At 38.5% G+C, this 17160-nt stretch overlaps 1 protein-coding gene across 1 annotated transcript in view; it reads right to left on the bottom strand.

Moving 5' to 3' along the window:
• Positions 1 to 12729, bottom strand: part of dnah9 (dynein, axonemal, heavy chain 9) — a 257756-nt gene extending 245027 nt beyond the window's left edge. The window contains 5 exon segments of the mRNA XM_051936263.1: positions 2283 to 2413; positions 3697 to 3855; positions 3964 to 4160; positions 8241 to 8699; positions 12569 to 12729. Coding sequence (XP_051792223.1) covers positions 2283 to 2413; positions 3697 to 3855; positions 3964 to 4160; positions 8241 to 8588 — 835 coding nt within the window. The 5' untranslated portion in view covers positions 8589 to 8699; positions 12569 to 12729.
• Positions 12730 to 17160: the final 4431 nt, after the last annotated feature.

The following is a 17160-nucleotide window of genomic DNA, read 5'->3' as shown; positions in this document are numbered from 1 at the left end:
TTTCTAAACTCCCATCTCATTTTCAGAGTCGACATATGATTTTCAAAGAAATAAAAAAACATAAAAACAAAACATTCTGCTTCTAGAGTGTGACATGGATGTAGTATTAATATATCCATGTGTGGCCTAGCCCAGCAATATCAGATGAAAAGAGTGAATCAGCACTGGAAGGGATACCAATAATGCTAACAGTTACAATTTAAATGGATTATGACCAACTTTGGAATGAAGATGGAGACCAGAAAAAAGTCCTAAAGAAACAGAGAAAGCATGGTTAGAGGTGAACCCAAGTCACTGGAGCCATCAGCCAAAACTGGTTCTCACTGCACCAACATTCAACAACGCAAAGTGTAGGTCTCTTCCCTCCCCCCCCAATTTTGTACATAAAGTATAGAATTCTCTGAAAAGGCAAAGTCCTTTATTTGACTTTGTTAAAAATGTGAAAAAGTATTACACTGTTACACGAGGCAAAATTAAATCTGGAAGACTTTGCGTATTAAAGGAAATTAATTATAGAGTGCCTGTCCGTGCAGAACGGTGCACTCGAGCTGGAAGCTGCTGGTAGTGGCAGCGGAGAACAGTTGCTCTAAACCCGTCAGTGCTGACCTTTTTACAGGATGTAGTGTGTGGTTTACTTGAAAATACATGCAGCGCAATACGGGTGGAATGTGAGCTGTTCAGGTGTCAATTAATTGACTTTAAAACACAAACCCACTCCCAACAGTGTGCAGAAAATGTATGACAGCAAGCATTTTCTAAAACTATACTGGGGTGTATCCATCCATCCATTTTCTGAATCATTTTTTTCCAGTTCAGTAATCAGCACAATAATCCAAATCCTATGTTAGCAGTAAAAGGTTTAAAAAAAAAAAAAAAAAAAAAAAAAAAAAAACCCCAGCAACCAACCAAAAACAGAATGCTAGTCTATTTTTGAATACAACTGTTCATACCTGACCAGTTTTGACTCTCCAATCAGTATGACACCATGTAAATGTACTGCAGGAGAAATCCCATGTGTAAAACAGGGACTACATTCAAACATCACATACAATCAAAACACAGTTTAACAAGTGGGATCACAGGCACTTCTAGTCACTATGCTGAACATCCCTGCCTTGGAGGCATTTACAATGAGTCAATATAAAGTGTTAATTTAAGGATATTTGGTAATATTTGTTCTCTTAATTTTAAAATTTCACATGATGATGACTGCAGTACAGGAAAAAACCTGAATGAACAGCCCACCACAATAAGAGTTGTATAAAACCATATAGCACACAGTGGACACTCAGGAAGGTGGAATAAAACAGAATTTATGAAACCACAAATATGAAGCCATATGTATACAAATATACTTTTTCAAATGAGTTATCTTTTGAATTTAAAACCAAAAAAGAAAAGACATACAAGTGTATACCACCAACTAAATTCCCCTTTCACAATGTTCACCTTGACCGAGATAGAATTGTTGCTCAGGGCAATAACAATTTTATTCAATAAAAAATTGTTAGCTAGATAAGGTTTCCAAGTGTGTGTCAATAAAACAAAGTCATTAACTGACTAAAGGAGAAAACAAGCTCAATTCAAAGGATTAGTTTTCTGAGCTAATACAATGCCTTTTCTTAGTAATACATCATTCTTTCCAATACATTTTCAGGACATTAGAAGTTTAGAAAGAGGATTAGTGACAGACTGGCATGCAGACCGGTTAATACAAATCAAAAATAACAAACCACCACTTAGAGTTTTGGGTAACATAAAATTGCACTGGAAATGCCACACTTGATACAATCACACCTAGACACATTTTAAACATTTGCCTGAATTTTCAACATATCGACAAAAGAAACCGCTACATTATGTGTCAAAGAATTTAGAAGCACTCCCAAATGCCTGCTGGGCACAGATCTCTAAATCATAAGAATTCATTTCCCCTTCTCAAATGAGGTCACATTTTAAAATTCAAAGTCGTTAATGGATTAAGAGAAAGTTATGGAATCAATCTCTTTTCAATTTCAAGAACTATCCTGAGTCATGTCTCCTGTCTGATTATAATCTGCTTCAGTATTGAATCGAATCTAATTTCACAGGAAACTGGCTTCTTTTTTCTTTGCCATCAATTGCACCCTCATAACAAATATCAGTCGTAGAAAAACTTATTAGTGAATTGCTTTGCATACAATAGAATAAGCACCTTTACATCCATAAAAGTTAAAAATAAGTAGCAGTGTTCAGATTTCTTTGCAAGACACTACAGATTATAGTATCGATAAGACACTTACCTGCTACCACATCTTGAAACATGGCTTTGAATGCTGGGTAATAACTACTTTCCATTCGTTCCAGGAGCTCTGACATTTTAAGGACTTTTTTTGAGCGAAGTTGGTCATAAATACATTCCAGATCTGCACACCTAAAAAAAAAAAAAAAAAAAACAATGGATGACTTTTTTTTTTTTTTTTTTTATAACATTTTGAATATGATTTTTTACCACATGGATTTAAAAAAAAAAAAAAAAAAAAAAGCAGATACAATTCGGATCCAACTGAAAATGCAATGGTAAGTGTTCATGTTACTCTCTGTTCACACTTTAGTTTTGTATAACTATGTCATGAATTCTCAACACTTACCTAACTATGGTTTTTCTTTTGTAGAACTCTTTTTAAAAAAAAACGGGGAGCATAAAGTATACGTGTGACAGATATTAGTTTGAAGCAGTCTTGTAAAGTGTATTAATCAGAGATTATCTGTAAAATTCTGAGATCCCATATACTTTTTCCAAGCAATGATTTTAGAACAAATCATATTCCTTAAATACAGGCTAAATCACTTACATGATATAGCCTTATATGTGCTTTGTCAATTTTCTGTGAATCCTCAATATTAAAAAAACCATTTACTATGGTTTCTCAGTAACCACCTGATTATAACCCGAGGGCAGGATGTTCAAGTGAAAATGTTGCTTATTGATAAAGGTTTAATGTCATGCACCTAGTATGTAGTGAATGAAGCAGCTTTTCTTACAATCTTGGTTGAAGAGCTAAATGTAAAAATATATTTTAGAAGCCTCTGCAGTAGTCTAGATGACACCATCTCTACTCACAAAAACATTCCTTGTGCTCTGGTGTACGTATTTCTCCTTACTTATCTGACTCCTGCATGCTGACTGATAACTCAATGGCAGTGTGTGGAGACAGAATTAGGGTTAAACACTTGTCTATAGTCTCTTTTGTATACTTTTTGAATTTCCAATAGGCCTTTACCAAAGGAATTCTGTTTTGTTTTCATAGGCCAGAGATTTGTTTTTTTATGATTTCCCTCTGTCTTAGAAGGTTTTTACTTGTTTTAAAGCCTTTGACTCTCTATTTGGCATAAACAGTCCATAAACCTACATCTTGAATTTTGAGCTAGGCTGTTTGGAGAGGTCAGGCCTATGCATTTGGCTCAGACCTGTGCTGGAGAGAAAGTCTGGTTTTCGTTTTTGAGGTCTGTGATCCTTTTTGAGTTTAGTTAATGGGCAGAATTACAACAATATCCATAAAGAACACATTCCACAAATTTTACCTTTAGTAGAATCAATCTACCTTTTCCTTTGATGAAATGTGCAAGTCAGTGAGCCATCTTACCAGATTCAAAATAAAATTAAAACCTGCTATATGTCCTTCCTCATCCAAAATAATGGTCCTAACTGTGTACCTGTTCTTCCAGAAATCCAGCTCAGTATTAGGTGTCGGATTCTTCCCTTCCAAAAGTGGTTCCGAGGAATCTCTCTTCAGGACCTGCCTGATTTGGTGACTCCAGTCTATCACAGTTGACTCAATAGCATGCACTATGCTTTTGTCCACAAAGTCTGAGCTATATATTGGCAAAACACAAGAAACCATGTTCAGTTTATTCAGTTATTTTTTTATTCTTAAAAAAAAAAAACATAAATAAACAATGAAACATCAAGGAGTGTCACACCTTTTTTCTGCCTCACTGGCAGCATATTCTACTTTTTCTGCTCCAGCTGGCAGAGGGAGGAGGGTTTTCCCTCGAACTTGACCAACCACAACAAAAACACTGCTTTTCAAACCGTGCAGATGTCGCCTTATATCTTGTGACACAACATCAGGCCAATCCCGGTGATTCTTTTTGTTTGCCAAGATAGGTGTTAATACCTGTATTAAAAAGGGAAAGGAAGAAAGTGATAGCAATTTGGAAAAAAAAAAAAAATGGAAAAAGTCCACACAGAGGGTTACATGGAGGCAAAACCTACTCCCAGGCAATGGTGAATTGGATGTCAAATCAGAATAGATACTCATTTACATACCACTGAGCCAATATAGGTGAAGAGGGGGGGTTTGGGAAAGACAAGAGATAAGAAAGTTAAGATGGATTTGCTGGGTTTCACACAAAAACGGGAGAACAGAATGATGAGAAAAGTAAAGTGTGGGGAGGAGTCAAGGAGTGCCATCTAGGGTGGTTTGAGCATTTGAAGCAAAAGGCAGAGATTGACTTTACCTGGGAATTGATGGCTTTATTGATTCAATGTCCGACAACAAGTGTGTTAGTCTTTGATATTAAAAAAAAAAAAGTCATTTTCCTTTGTGTCATGAAAATCTACTAGAGTTTACATGCAAGTTAATTTGTTGCATCATTTTTAGGCGACTACAGCCTAAATTATATCATGTTAGAATGACATATGTGCCAACACAACACACGTGTTATCAGATCACAAATGCACCTAGAAATGCCATTGGTTACCTCAACTATACGCTGTCTGAATGAAAGCTCCAATTTCTTGTCAATAGTACTTAACTATAAAAGTTATTCTCTTTTACCGCCATTCATCAAAGCATTAACTTGGTCCTCCATTTTGCTTTTTGAAAATATCTGGTCACCTTTCTGAGGTTTGGAAGACTCTCCAGCCTGTTTCCCTCAGAGCAGGTCACAGCATCAGGAGTGCCTGTAGTTGCTGTGCTATTGCTCTCTAGTGCCAATGCTTTCCCCATGACAACTCCCACCCAAAATGCCATATAAGCCAGATGTGTCAGGGAGGTATTCTCGAGAATCATCTGCTCCACTTTACCTCAGTCATAAGGCAACATGTTTATAATTTGCATTTTGTGTTTTATTTGTGACATTTGTTTTATGTATTTTAACTATATTTGTAAATGTTTCCAGTGCTTTGAGCTAGTATAATTCAAGTACACCATCTAAAAATGAACAGAATAAATAATAATACACAGCGAATTACAGGCTATGGTTAAATCATTCATTGCTTTAGTATGTGGAACAATTACTTTAAAGAGTAATAGGTACCACCAGTATGAATCTGTTTTTAACAACTATGGAGTTTTTTCTCTGTGGTGGGTTGGCACCCTGCCCGGGATTGGTTCTTGCCTTGTGCCCTGTGTTGGCTGGGATTGGCTCCAGCAGACCCCCCGTGACCCTGTGTTCGGATTCAGCAGGTTGGAAAATGGATGAGAGTTTTTTCTTCAGTAAAGCTACGATGGCATCAATCACTTGGAATACCCGCTATTATTAGATAAGCTGTTAATACAATGTGGTGAGCAGACTGTATGTCTCCAAAGATGAACAATGGCATGGTTTCAAAGTTGATGTCTGATGCCTCACTAGAAGAAAATTCCTGACTTGTATCTGAAGAGTAATGTCATCACAGCCACAAAAGACTCTAGCCCTAAGTGACCATGAACAGACACGATAATGGACAAATAGGTGGATGGATGAACTAGGCAACAGACCCAAGTGACAGTGTAATGCCTAGAAATTGTGGGCAACCTTTGAAAGAAGCACAAACAGAAACACCGTTGGGACTTGGGCCAAGGTGAAGATATATTTTGCCAAAAGTAAACCCTATAATGACCTTGCAACATGACAATGAAAGAGAAATTAAAAAAATGACAAAAATTAATATTAAAATGGATAGGATTAATAAAATATAGAATCTGTATAATCTTATTAAACTAAATACAGTAGCTGGGAAATACAAGGAAAACTGTTCACAAAATTTTTGCATTTTAACTTTACATTGCCATAATTTGTTTATATTAATCAAACCAAAAAACTGTTCTGTTCAATGTGTCTAAAGCAGTTTTCATGTTCTTATATGTTAAGATAGCAAGGGATATGACTTTATTGTTTTTGTGTCAATACATGTTAAGTCTGAGCCTGTTCTCTAAACCTATACTCTGTGAAAAGTGTTATATCAAAATAAATTGACAGTTGGATGATGGTGGCAGCTCTTATACTGGTTGACACAGACAGTGCTCCAGATTGTTATTTTTGGTCACAGTCCATTCAGCCATTCCTCACTAGAAGAACATTGCTGATCTGGATCTGAATCCCATTTCCCAAAAGGAGTGGGCAGATTCCCAATCACAGGAGGACCTCAAGATTGTTTGACAGTTAGTCACAGCATCAAAAAAAAATCAATGCTTTCCACCATCCAAGGAGACATGAACCTGTTAACAGATTACTAAACAATGTCCACTTTTCCGAGTGCAGTGTGCTAGCAAAGATCACCTAAACTTGCCATAAGAGTATAGGAGGTACGATCACCTTGGGAGAGTGTTGAACTACACCTCATCTTGATTCAGTCATGTAAATAGTATTTCAATAACCTAAAATTATATTTTCCTAAACAAATTTAATCCATTTCAGATTGGTGATGCCTAGGCTTTTTGGGAACAATCTCAGTATCATCCGATACTAGCCAGTAACCAAGTCTAGGCTGAGCTACAGACTATCACAAAACCCACTCACAACCATTCAAAATAGCCAATTAAGATAATGCTCATCTCTTTCACCTGTGGGGAAGAAGACTGGAAATCCCCACACTGACATTTCAAGACTGTGCAGCCCCCACTTAAACAGTCCTGGATTTGTGAGGCCGTGATACAAACCACTATGCCATTGTGCCACCCAATACTGTTATAGAGGGATGCAATTGTTTTAAAACATGACTTATTCCATTGCAATCCTGTGTCACTGTACAATGTATAGTTAATATTGTAATTTAAGGTTTAGTGTTGGAATACTTTGAACAAGTCTTCCATTATTATACATAAAATCATAACCCATCTGAATGTTGGTTTACTTGCTGTTAATCACAAAAAAAAAAAAAAAAAAAAAAAAAAAAAACCAGCTGAAACGATTTTTACAAAATTTTGCATCTGCCTTCCCAGTTGCTTAACTTAAAATACAGGCTATATATCATATTGATGAAAAGCGGTTTTAATGGCAGGGGGCAACTCAAAAGCAGTGTCAATGAAGGACTAAAATTCCCATCCAGCAGCAGGAGTGTGCTATCTGATGGAAGACATTGTCATTAACACGCATAAAGTTTTCTAATCAGTGAAGGCATGACATTAAAGATCACTAGTACATACGGCGTCTTCTTCTCAACTAATCTGGATAACAGTTCCATTATCTTAGAGGATGTCTTTTTGTCTCATTGTGGGTTATGTTTAGACAAGTTGAATTTCCAAAGACAGTTTTTCCTGTTTATTTATACCAGCAACATCAGGTACTTGGGCTAGTATTATGTACTGTAATATCTGTGTGTCTATTTTTTTTTTTTTTTCTTTTTTAACTTCAACCAAACTACTTGGTTACAGACAGAATAAAAAAACCTGGTGTTTAAGAGGGTGACTCAGTGGAGTTGCAGTTAGCACTACAGCATCAAAGCACAGAGCATTTTTGATTTGGCATGATGTACCTCTTAAGTCTTACAACTTCCATTGGCCAAACCTGGAGCAAATATCCTCTGGGAAGAAGAGGGTTGAAATTAAACCCAATTAATAAATAAATAATATAAAAAGCTCCAACTAATTAAACTATTCATTAGAAATAGTGTCCTCAAAAACTTTTTCACACATGAAAACTTAAATTATCTTGTGTGCCAAAAAATGAAAGCAGGACCAAACTTTGAAGTCATTCTATTCCCTCAATCTCTTCTCTAGATGCAAATCAACACACAAAAAGAATTCAAATTCACTGTGAAAGATATGCAATAATGCAGAAGATCAGATGGAGAAAATGTCTATCTCCAGATTTTTTTAATATTTGGTTGTTTGTAAAAAGTAAATGTAACTAAAAAATAATCAGTGCATGATTATTACCACAATGCTGGCATTTGTAGAACTCATTTTGGAGCAGAAAGCATTTCCTCAGACTCTCTCCTTATTAAAACAGTTCCATACATTTACACAATTGACAGAATAGCCTCTTCTTACCTCTTCCACTAGGATTGGGAATTGCTCCAGGGGAGAGGGAGGCAAATCACCATATAATAAATTTGTCCTGATGGTATCTGGGACCAGAGCTTCACGTTGCCGCTTCACAAAGTAGACCGCCTTATTCTTAGTGCTGGCAGGAAACTCAGTTGAGGCAACTAGCAGTGCTGCAGCATTTAGTGTCACTACAAGTGCTAGCTGGTCACTCTTGTCTACAAAGTTCTGAATGAGCTGTCGCTGCTCCTCTGACCCCATCAGCTTCTGCCAGCGGTCAGGCTTGAGTTTCATGCTTTTAAGCACATAGTTCTCAATGAATTCCAGTCGCTTGTCTGTTGGCGTCTCTCCCATTGTGCCTGTATGCTTTGCACAGTACAATGATTAATTGTTTGAATTTTATGATTATTGTACCACACCTCTATCCTGTGTCCAGAAGCCACCAGCTGAAGTTTTGGCGAGACCCTGACAAAGAAAAAAAACAGAAGTACTGATCACAATTTGGTAATTAAATGTTTATTGGAAGTGTAAAACATGAATACACAGTAAAATCTTGCGTGTGGTGTGATTGAATAATTCTTGACTCATTTAGACAAAAAATATATCCAATAAACAAATTCAAAATAAACTGAGCAAAATATTTATGTAATGAATTTTAACACAACTTGTCAGTGACTCCTATACCACAGTAAAAAAAAAAAAAAAAAAGCACACAGTCTGTTTATTTTGCATTTAAAACAGCAAAAAAACATTTATTTCTATAGCACATTTTTATTTGCAGGATGTAGCTCCAAGGGCTTTACAAGATGACAAAGAAATAGTAATAAAAAAGACCAGCAGTGATTTTAAAAATTTTACATTTCAACAATGCCATAGTTTGAAACTGCCGCCTGCCTAAAGAGCTTGGAACACATTGCAAAGACTTAATGCTGACTTACAAAGAAAAAATGGATGAAGACCAATTCATGTGCTTTTATAGTACCTAATAATGTTCTTATCCCTCACACACCAAAATGTATGCTTCTGTCAAACAATGCAGTGTAATCCCTGGGTTAACAACAATAAGTACAGCCATGCGCAGTTAAACTTGCATACTGAAGGCTGGAGTGTCTGTTTTGTTCTAACAGAGTGTTTAGTCAGATGCCACCAGGGCCTTCAAATTAATTGAAAGTGCACAAGACACAAAAAAATAACATAATTTAAGCACTTAAATCATCTTTGGGTACTTAAAACTCTTTGCAAGTAAAGTGTTTTCATCTCCTGTACTGCTAGCACTGAATAACCATTGCAGTGACAGGAGCTACTGAATGATTAAGACAGACAGCAATCCACTGCAGTGGAAGGCACCATTTATTCTGATAATGAAATGGAAAAATGAGTTCCTAGCAGACTGCCTCAGGACCTAACAAAAGAACTACAAACAGGCAATCATAGCCTTCAGGGCTACCAATTGCACAGTGAATAAACAAAATAATGTATATAGTGGCCTTTCATGCTTCGTATCACCAAAAGCACTTTACACCGACAACAGAATGATGATTAAAGATTTCTTTAATGTGTGCATTGGTAGGTGATGTGTCTTGCACAGAATCACTGAATGCTCCTCTGATCTTAAAATGTTTGTGCTGCATTATATTACTAAACTGCCTCCAAAGAGGCTCAATGGATAGAGTACAAAAAGTTTCTGTATTACTACATAAAAGAAGTGAAGTGACTCACCTGTCTTGTACCTAATGTTAGGTATGGGTTTTGACCTCCACAAGCCTTTACTGGATTAAGTAGATTTGAAAACAGATGTTGAGATAAAGGGACGACTTTAAAAATGGATGGATATTTGCAGCCTTTAACTGTTAAGCTCCCCTATTCAGTGGTGTGAAAAAGTCCATATTTCACCAAGGATTTAAAGTTTTGTCCCCCCCACATATTTCTGTCACAGCTAAAGATAACTCTGATGGACCGCGTTTCTGCCTGGCTCATCTCCAACTAGTGTTTGCTACTGCTAGGTTGGGACCCATTTAAAACATCCTTGCAAATGTACATTATGAACACAGATGGATAGTTCCTCAAATGGCTCTCAGCATACCAAAAGGCATATATTAGATTCAATCTCAGAATCTGGAATTCAGGTTCACCCATTATTTCATTGTAGAATCTATGCGCTGGAATCCAGATTTTGTTCCAAGAACCAAGAATTCACAGAGACATACTAATGAATGTAAATGCCAAAAACTAAGTAGAGAACTCCAATACCCAGAGACACACTGTAAAACTTACTTGGAAAAACCTAAATTCCATCTCATCAGGTATGCATGGTAACCCTAAAGAAAACTACACATGTGCAAACGTAACCTAACAGAGAAGACATACTGTAGGTGTAAAACATGTTGATTCAACTCAGTAGGAAAGTCCTTGGGGGTTAAGAGGAGTTTACATCAATTACATTCTCAACATTAAATAATATTAAAGTTAACATGCTCAAAATGTCCATTTTTGTGTTAACAAAAATCACAATAAATTAAAGTAAATACAGATTTCTGTTCACATGTCAGCTTTTGCTCATGGTACAATATTTAATTATGCTTTTAAAATCCCCCCAATGCTTTACCATAATGGAAACAGCAAGATTTACATAATACAGCATTCAGATATCCCAGCAGTCTTTGCTTATATATGAAAACTGCCTCAGGTGCATGGCATACTAGGGTATTGTAGATGGTATCCTGGCAAACACTATTATTGGTGAACAAAAGTAAACAAACAATCTTAAGAACATGTTGCCAAGGTGTTTTACAAGTACAAAAGGTATACCATAATCGTTCACATAAAGATTTTACAATGGGTTAAATGGCTTGATTAGGATCACACACACTGACCCAGTGGTGTGGACTGAAAACGGGTCCTTTATAAGACATCCATATTCTGACTGTCCTTCCAAGATACTTTCTAAGAATGGAACCACAGCACTTGTGTTCTCATAGATTCTTCTTATTTTACAATATGATTATTAGCAGATATACCAACTAGCTCAGAGTTATCCTAGAAGGAAGGAGTATAGAATTATTACTTGTATTTAAATTTAAAACACTTCCCATATAAAATATAATCCTAATCAAATTGACTTTTTGTCTATAATGTGAGCAGTACTTGCTCTCAGGGTAACAAAATGAGTCCATTTGGGGCCTGAACCAGATAGTAGGTTTCATATACTATCTTTCTATAGCAAATACAAAGCATTTCACAATTAACAGTAAAATTGCCCAATTATTTTTAGAATAGGAGCATTGGCAGATGAAGTTAAGCACCACTAATCACACAAGGAGTCTTTGGCAGGGATGACCCTAAAACTTTAGTTTAAACTCTAATGACTTCATCACTAGGCAACACTATAGGCAGGTACATATTGGTAATGAATAATCAGGTATTCCTTTCACCCAGTACACTGTGAAACCCTAAGGCTTGATACCTCACAGGCAGGTCTGTCTAGTTTGTTATTCTTGACCTCTGCTAAAAATGCCTCTAGCAAAAGAAGGCATTAATGAATGTTGTGCAATTTTCATTCACAGATGATTCATAAGAAGACCCTGCACCTGAATCTTACTTTTTAATACAGGTAATCCACAATACCGCTAGCATGGTGGTGTGGTGGTTAGTATTGCTGGGTGAATGTATCATCTGCTGTATTGCCACCCTGTCCAGGTTTGATTCCACCTTGAACCCAGTGCTGCCAGGATAAGCACTAACTCATGGCAACTGGTGAACTTCATGGCTTATAAAATTTGAGAGATGTGTCCTTGAGTGTCATGTTGCTCACCATGGCCTGCTGAACGGTTGCCCACTCTGCTAGCTTTACACCAGAAACAAGGCTTTGAGGCAAAGGCTACCATATTTTGGGAGAAAAGTTCCACCAGTCTGTGTGTAAGCCACAGAGTTGAGACTGGCATCATTCCTGCCACAGAAATCTGTGCCATGCCATTTACAGATACGGTGTGGATCCCCAACTGCAGAACCCAAATAGAAATACCTTAAACAGTTGTCCCTTATCTGTGCCATCACTATGAGGTAACCATTTAACAGGCTGGTTTCTGTAAATAGGGCAGAGACCCCTGTCCTGCACTGGAAAGTGCATGTGCCCCAGAATGTTCTGCAATCAAAGTTTGAGCCTTGTTTAGTTTGTCTGCCATGCAGCATGGTCCATCAGAAATCCAAGCCATACTTACTCGAGTCAAGTTCGAACAAACAATCTCGTTGTTGCACATGTACTACAGCAACATGTGAAACATTCCCAAAGTGAAGCGGCAGCACTCGTAAAGGCACGAATCGCACGCGCACCGTACCTCCTTGTTGCGTGGCTCGCTCCTCCGAGGACGGCGCTGGGTTCAGTTGGGCCTGGCGTCGCAGACTGTGGGTGCTTCTGGACCACGGCCTCTTACGAGCGACTGTCCGTCAGTCAGTGAGACTGAGTGAGCGCGGGTGCGCGACGCGTTACAGCTGCCGGCCCGTCGCCATGGAGACGGTCTGTTTGCTTCCGCGAGGTGCCGGTTGCTTTGGGGACGAGGATGCGCGCGACTGAGTGCCCGTTCGTGACTGACAGGGGTGTCGAGTTTTACAGACTTTTGGGACTCTCGGCACCTAACACTCGATAGGCAATCCGGCAAGCAGTTCTCTAAGATTCACGAAATCAGTGGGAAGCCCGAGGGAGAAATCAGATCAGGAAATCAGTGGCGGAACACGAAAGTAGAATTCTGTGCTCATTAATTTTTGAGATCATCGGTAAAGTCTGAAGCAAGGACGCGATTCACCCAGCACAACTTTCAAAATCCAGAAATCATTATGAATTAGTCTCAGAAATCACCGCCTGCTGAAGCCAAATAGCACCGATTAACATACAGCACATCCAAACAAAAGAAATGACACGGAGACAGAGACGGGAATTGTGCAGATCAAAAAAAAAACTATTTCACATAGTGACATTTTTAACAACGAAACATACCGCCTACATTTCAGAACAGTTCATCCACCTGAAACTAAGCATGTTCCGGTCGGCCAGTACTTGGATAGGGGGCGCGTACCCTGTGATCCGTGTGTTGGTCCCAATACCCCTGGTGCAGATACTCGGTTGTAAATACGGCGCCGTCCTTCAGACAAGACGTAAAACCGAGGACCTGGCCCTCTACGGTCATTAAAGATCCCTGCGCATCTTTCGAAAAGTGTAGGGTTTATCCCGATGCCCTGGCTAAATTGGTCATCATGACGATGCCCATTCTGGACTATTAATTGTTTCTCTCTCTCTCACCCCTTCACCACTTATATGTAGAGGGCATACTGGCACAATAATGGTTGCCGTCACATCATTCAGGTGGGTGAAGAGGCTCCCCACTCAGTAATGCGCTTTGACTAATGATGAAGGGGCTATATAAAATGTAAAGCATTATTATTATTAATTGCCTATATTCCATTCTTACAGTTTATTTTGTAGCATGCTGAACCAAGCCACATGCTCAGAGTGTACACAAATCCACACGTATTAACAGAAAAATGGAGATGCGCGGTTATATAAGAATAAAAAAGTTCAGTTAAACACACAAAAAAAAAAACCATTCCCCATTTGATTAAAGTGACAATACAAAGTCTTGCTAACATTCATATTACGATATTCACAGATTATAACAGAGGAGAGAAAATCAATAACTCACGTCAACAGCATTCCTGGAGAAAACAAATCGGTGGAGTCCATTAAATTAAATAAATATATATATATATATATATATATATATATATATATATATAAATAAACACATATACACACACACTGTATATATCAGTAAAAATAAAAGCTCTGAAAACGAAGGTGAACCGGTCACCGCTGGGCACTCTGAAGAACCGGGCAGTGTTAAAGAAGAAGAATTTGGAAGCTGCCAGTATCTGTGGTTGTCATCTCTCATTGGCAGAGGTAGCAGGTTTACAACAACTGGCACATTACGAAATCAGAATGAGGGTCAGTAAAGGATCGCAATGATTGCCATATATTTTTACTTTACCCATTTACATCATAATACAGCGTATACAGTATATATAAAAGTATCGTAAATATAAAGTAATTGTGGCCGGGCAAACAGGCCAAATTAGACAACCCAAAAACAGTTGGTGTACCACCCTAGTAGCACCTTTTAATAACAGAAACACAAAACTCTTGGCTTTTTTAAGACTATAAATCAAATTGATAACCTGCCAACCCTACTTCAGTCTCGTGCACATCGTCGTCATCTTCAACAATCTGCCACAAACACGTCCAAAACAACAAAGAAACACCACCATTGCTAAATTAGCACTTCGAAGTCTATGTAATAAAAGCAATGTTTCCATATCCGTAGTTTAAGGATTAATTTGACACTTCTGGCTTAGCGATTTAAGTAAAACACAAACTTAGCGATTAACCAAAAATGGTCACCAGCCAGTAAAAGTTGGCGTCTGTCCGTGCGGTGCCAAAATTAATGCAAAAGCGGAGCACACGGAGGCTTATTGGATTCAAACAATCAAGCAAACTCACGTTTTAATTATAAACTTTGCAATGCAAGTCCACTACAACTGTTATCACTTATTTTCCTTATTACAGTAAGAATATAATCAAGTTATTTGACGGCAACACTGTTTTTTACCTTAATGTATTACTGTGTATAAAAGTCTGCTTTAATAGTTCTGAGAAAATAAACCAACCATAGTTCTCCTTCCAAATGACGGGAGGATGATGCACACCGTCCTCTTGTCTCCCGGTGTCCCTGCAGCATTGTTCCCATAACTCGAGAAACGTAAAAAACTTAAAATTTGGTTCACTCACAAACAAGCACGCCATCGATGGCCGCTCGTCGATACTAAAGACGTACTCAATCGCGCTTCGGATGCTCATTAACGAATTGGAGATACCGAACGTCACTTTAAATTGAGCGGGCTGTAAAAGAACCTATAAGAGTCAAGATAACCCCGTGAACTGACTTGATTGACACCCTCACTATCAAATCGTTATGTTCGTACTAATAGAGGCGGACCTCTCTTCAGATACTTAAAGTCGTCAACGGGTGATGCCGCCTCTGTATTTTTCGCGCCCATTTCTTAATTGGTTTCGGCGGAGAGAAAAAGGGGGCTTTCACGGGTTGTGTTTTTTTAGTCTTTTTCCTAAAAACGAGGCGTTTTTAATACTATTTTTAAAATGAGAAATAACACCGCTACGACTGTGGTAATCTGCGTTTTCGTAACGTTATGTGCATTATGAATGAAATTGTGAGATTAAATGCGAATCCGCTACAAAGCCGCGACCTGCCCCTGACGTAGGTGGCGGCGGTTTGGGTCCTTAATCGAATCGGGCAGGTCACGGGCGACTAATCCTAAGCGGAGCAAGAGCCATATTGGGGCAGGATGGCAGGTTAAAGTCAGTAAAAGTAAACGCGAAAGATACGAAAGGCTTTTAAAATAATCCGACATCTCCAGGGCATAACTGGCTGGCAAAAATAAGGGAAGCGGAGCGGAGGGGGGTTTGTTAGTTTCAATGCTGGTCAGCAAAAAGATACTGCAAAGACCATGGAAAAGGGGACAAATCACCAGTAGTAATTGAAAAGTAAAACCGCTACAATGTTAAAAGCGTGCAGCGCCAAACACAAGCAGCTGTTTTATGGTCCGTGATAGGCCTTATTTATTTTTTTTGTTTAAATGAAGGACCATCTATCTTCGGAAGACCCCACTCTTCCTCTTCACGCTCGCCTTCGCCAAATCCTTTAAAGCTCCTTCGGCGCCCTCCCACCTGCAGTGGCCCGCTTGGAGGTTCATCTGTGTCACGACTCGCTGGGCTTCAAATTCATGTTTTATGTCGTCTTTGTTCATTTTGGTTCTTTTCAATTTTAGTTTCCATTTCCCCCTACACATACACCTGAGCGGGGCCCTCCGCCCTATGTTTTGGAGGGTCTCTCCTAGTTCCTGGTGGTTCATTTGTGAATGTGCTCTGGAGTGGGTGAGTTTGTGTTCTGCTGTGCCTTTCTTGTGAATTTTTGGACTTTTGAACCTTTCCTCTGGTTTTTGAACTTCGCCATTGAATTGGATTTTGGGACTTTGCTTGGATTGGCTCAGTGTTTTAGGGCAAATACTGTACTTTGCTTCATTGTAATGAAGAGGATTTTGGTAAAATAAACATTTTATAAAGTCTTAAAGGCCTTTTTTTGTGTTGAGTTGGGGATTTTTGGCAGTGCTATCACCCCCAGTAAAGCGGGTAACCAGTAGCACTGACCAGTGAACTTCAACAAAGCATTTTTCAGAGAAATTGCTTAGGTTGGACAGAAAACATGTTTCTATAAAATTCACCAGACAGCTAGGTTAGACAGATTTTTTTTTTTTTTTTTTTTTTAACCCAGCGAGTGCCCCCTGACACTTTGCTAGGCCAGCATGGCATCACAGAGCTGTAGCAACCAATATTGGATGGGGAGTTCACTGCCCGGTCTGCACCTTTGATACACACAGAGATGCTGCCACCTTATTTGCTTTGTGCACATGTGAATAACTCGTGGTGTAAAGACACAGAGGTGATATCACTGCCTGATTGGTACTGAAGTCAGATTTGTCCCCCACATGCAAAGAAGGAAAAACAAACTCCAGTATTTTCATCTGAGGTGTACGTTAGCTGATCATAATGGGATTAAGTTTTGTTTTGCATAAATTTGTCTTCACTGCTGCATTAACATGTTATGCTGTTGACTGTGTTGTGCTCATGGGGTAAGGACAGAGGCACCCAAACACCCCACCTAGTACATAATGCTAATCCCTTGCTTCACAGACTCTGTGGGTGTTAATTAGGAGATTGGGGAATGCAGCGAGAGAGAGGGAAAAAAAAATTGATTTTTAGCTCCAGAATGCATGGTGGCATACTGGTTAACACTGCCGCCAT

The sequence above is a fragment of the Erpetoichthys calabaricus genome, chromosome 14 (assembly GCF_900747795.2).
Source record: "Erpetoichthys calabaricus chromosome 14, fErpCal1.3, whole genome shotgun sequence".
Lineage (NCBI taxonomy): Eukaryota > Metazoa > Chordata > Cladistia > Polypteriformes > Polypteridae > Erpetoichthys > Erpetoichthys calabaricus.
The sequence above is the reverse complement of the archived record's forward strand: the minus strand, read 5'-3'. Positions and strand labels throughout refer to the sequence as shown.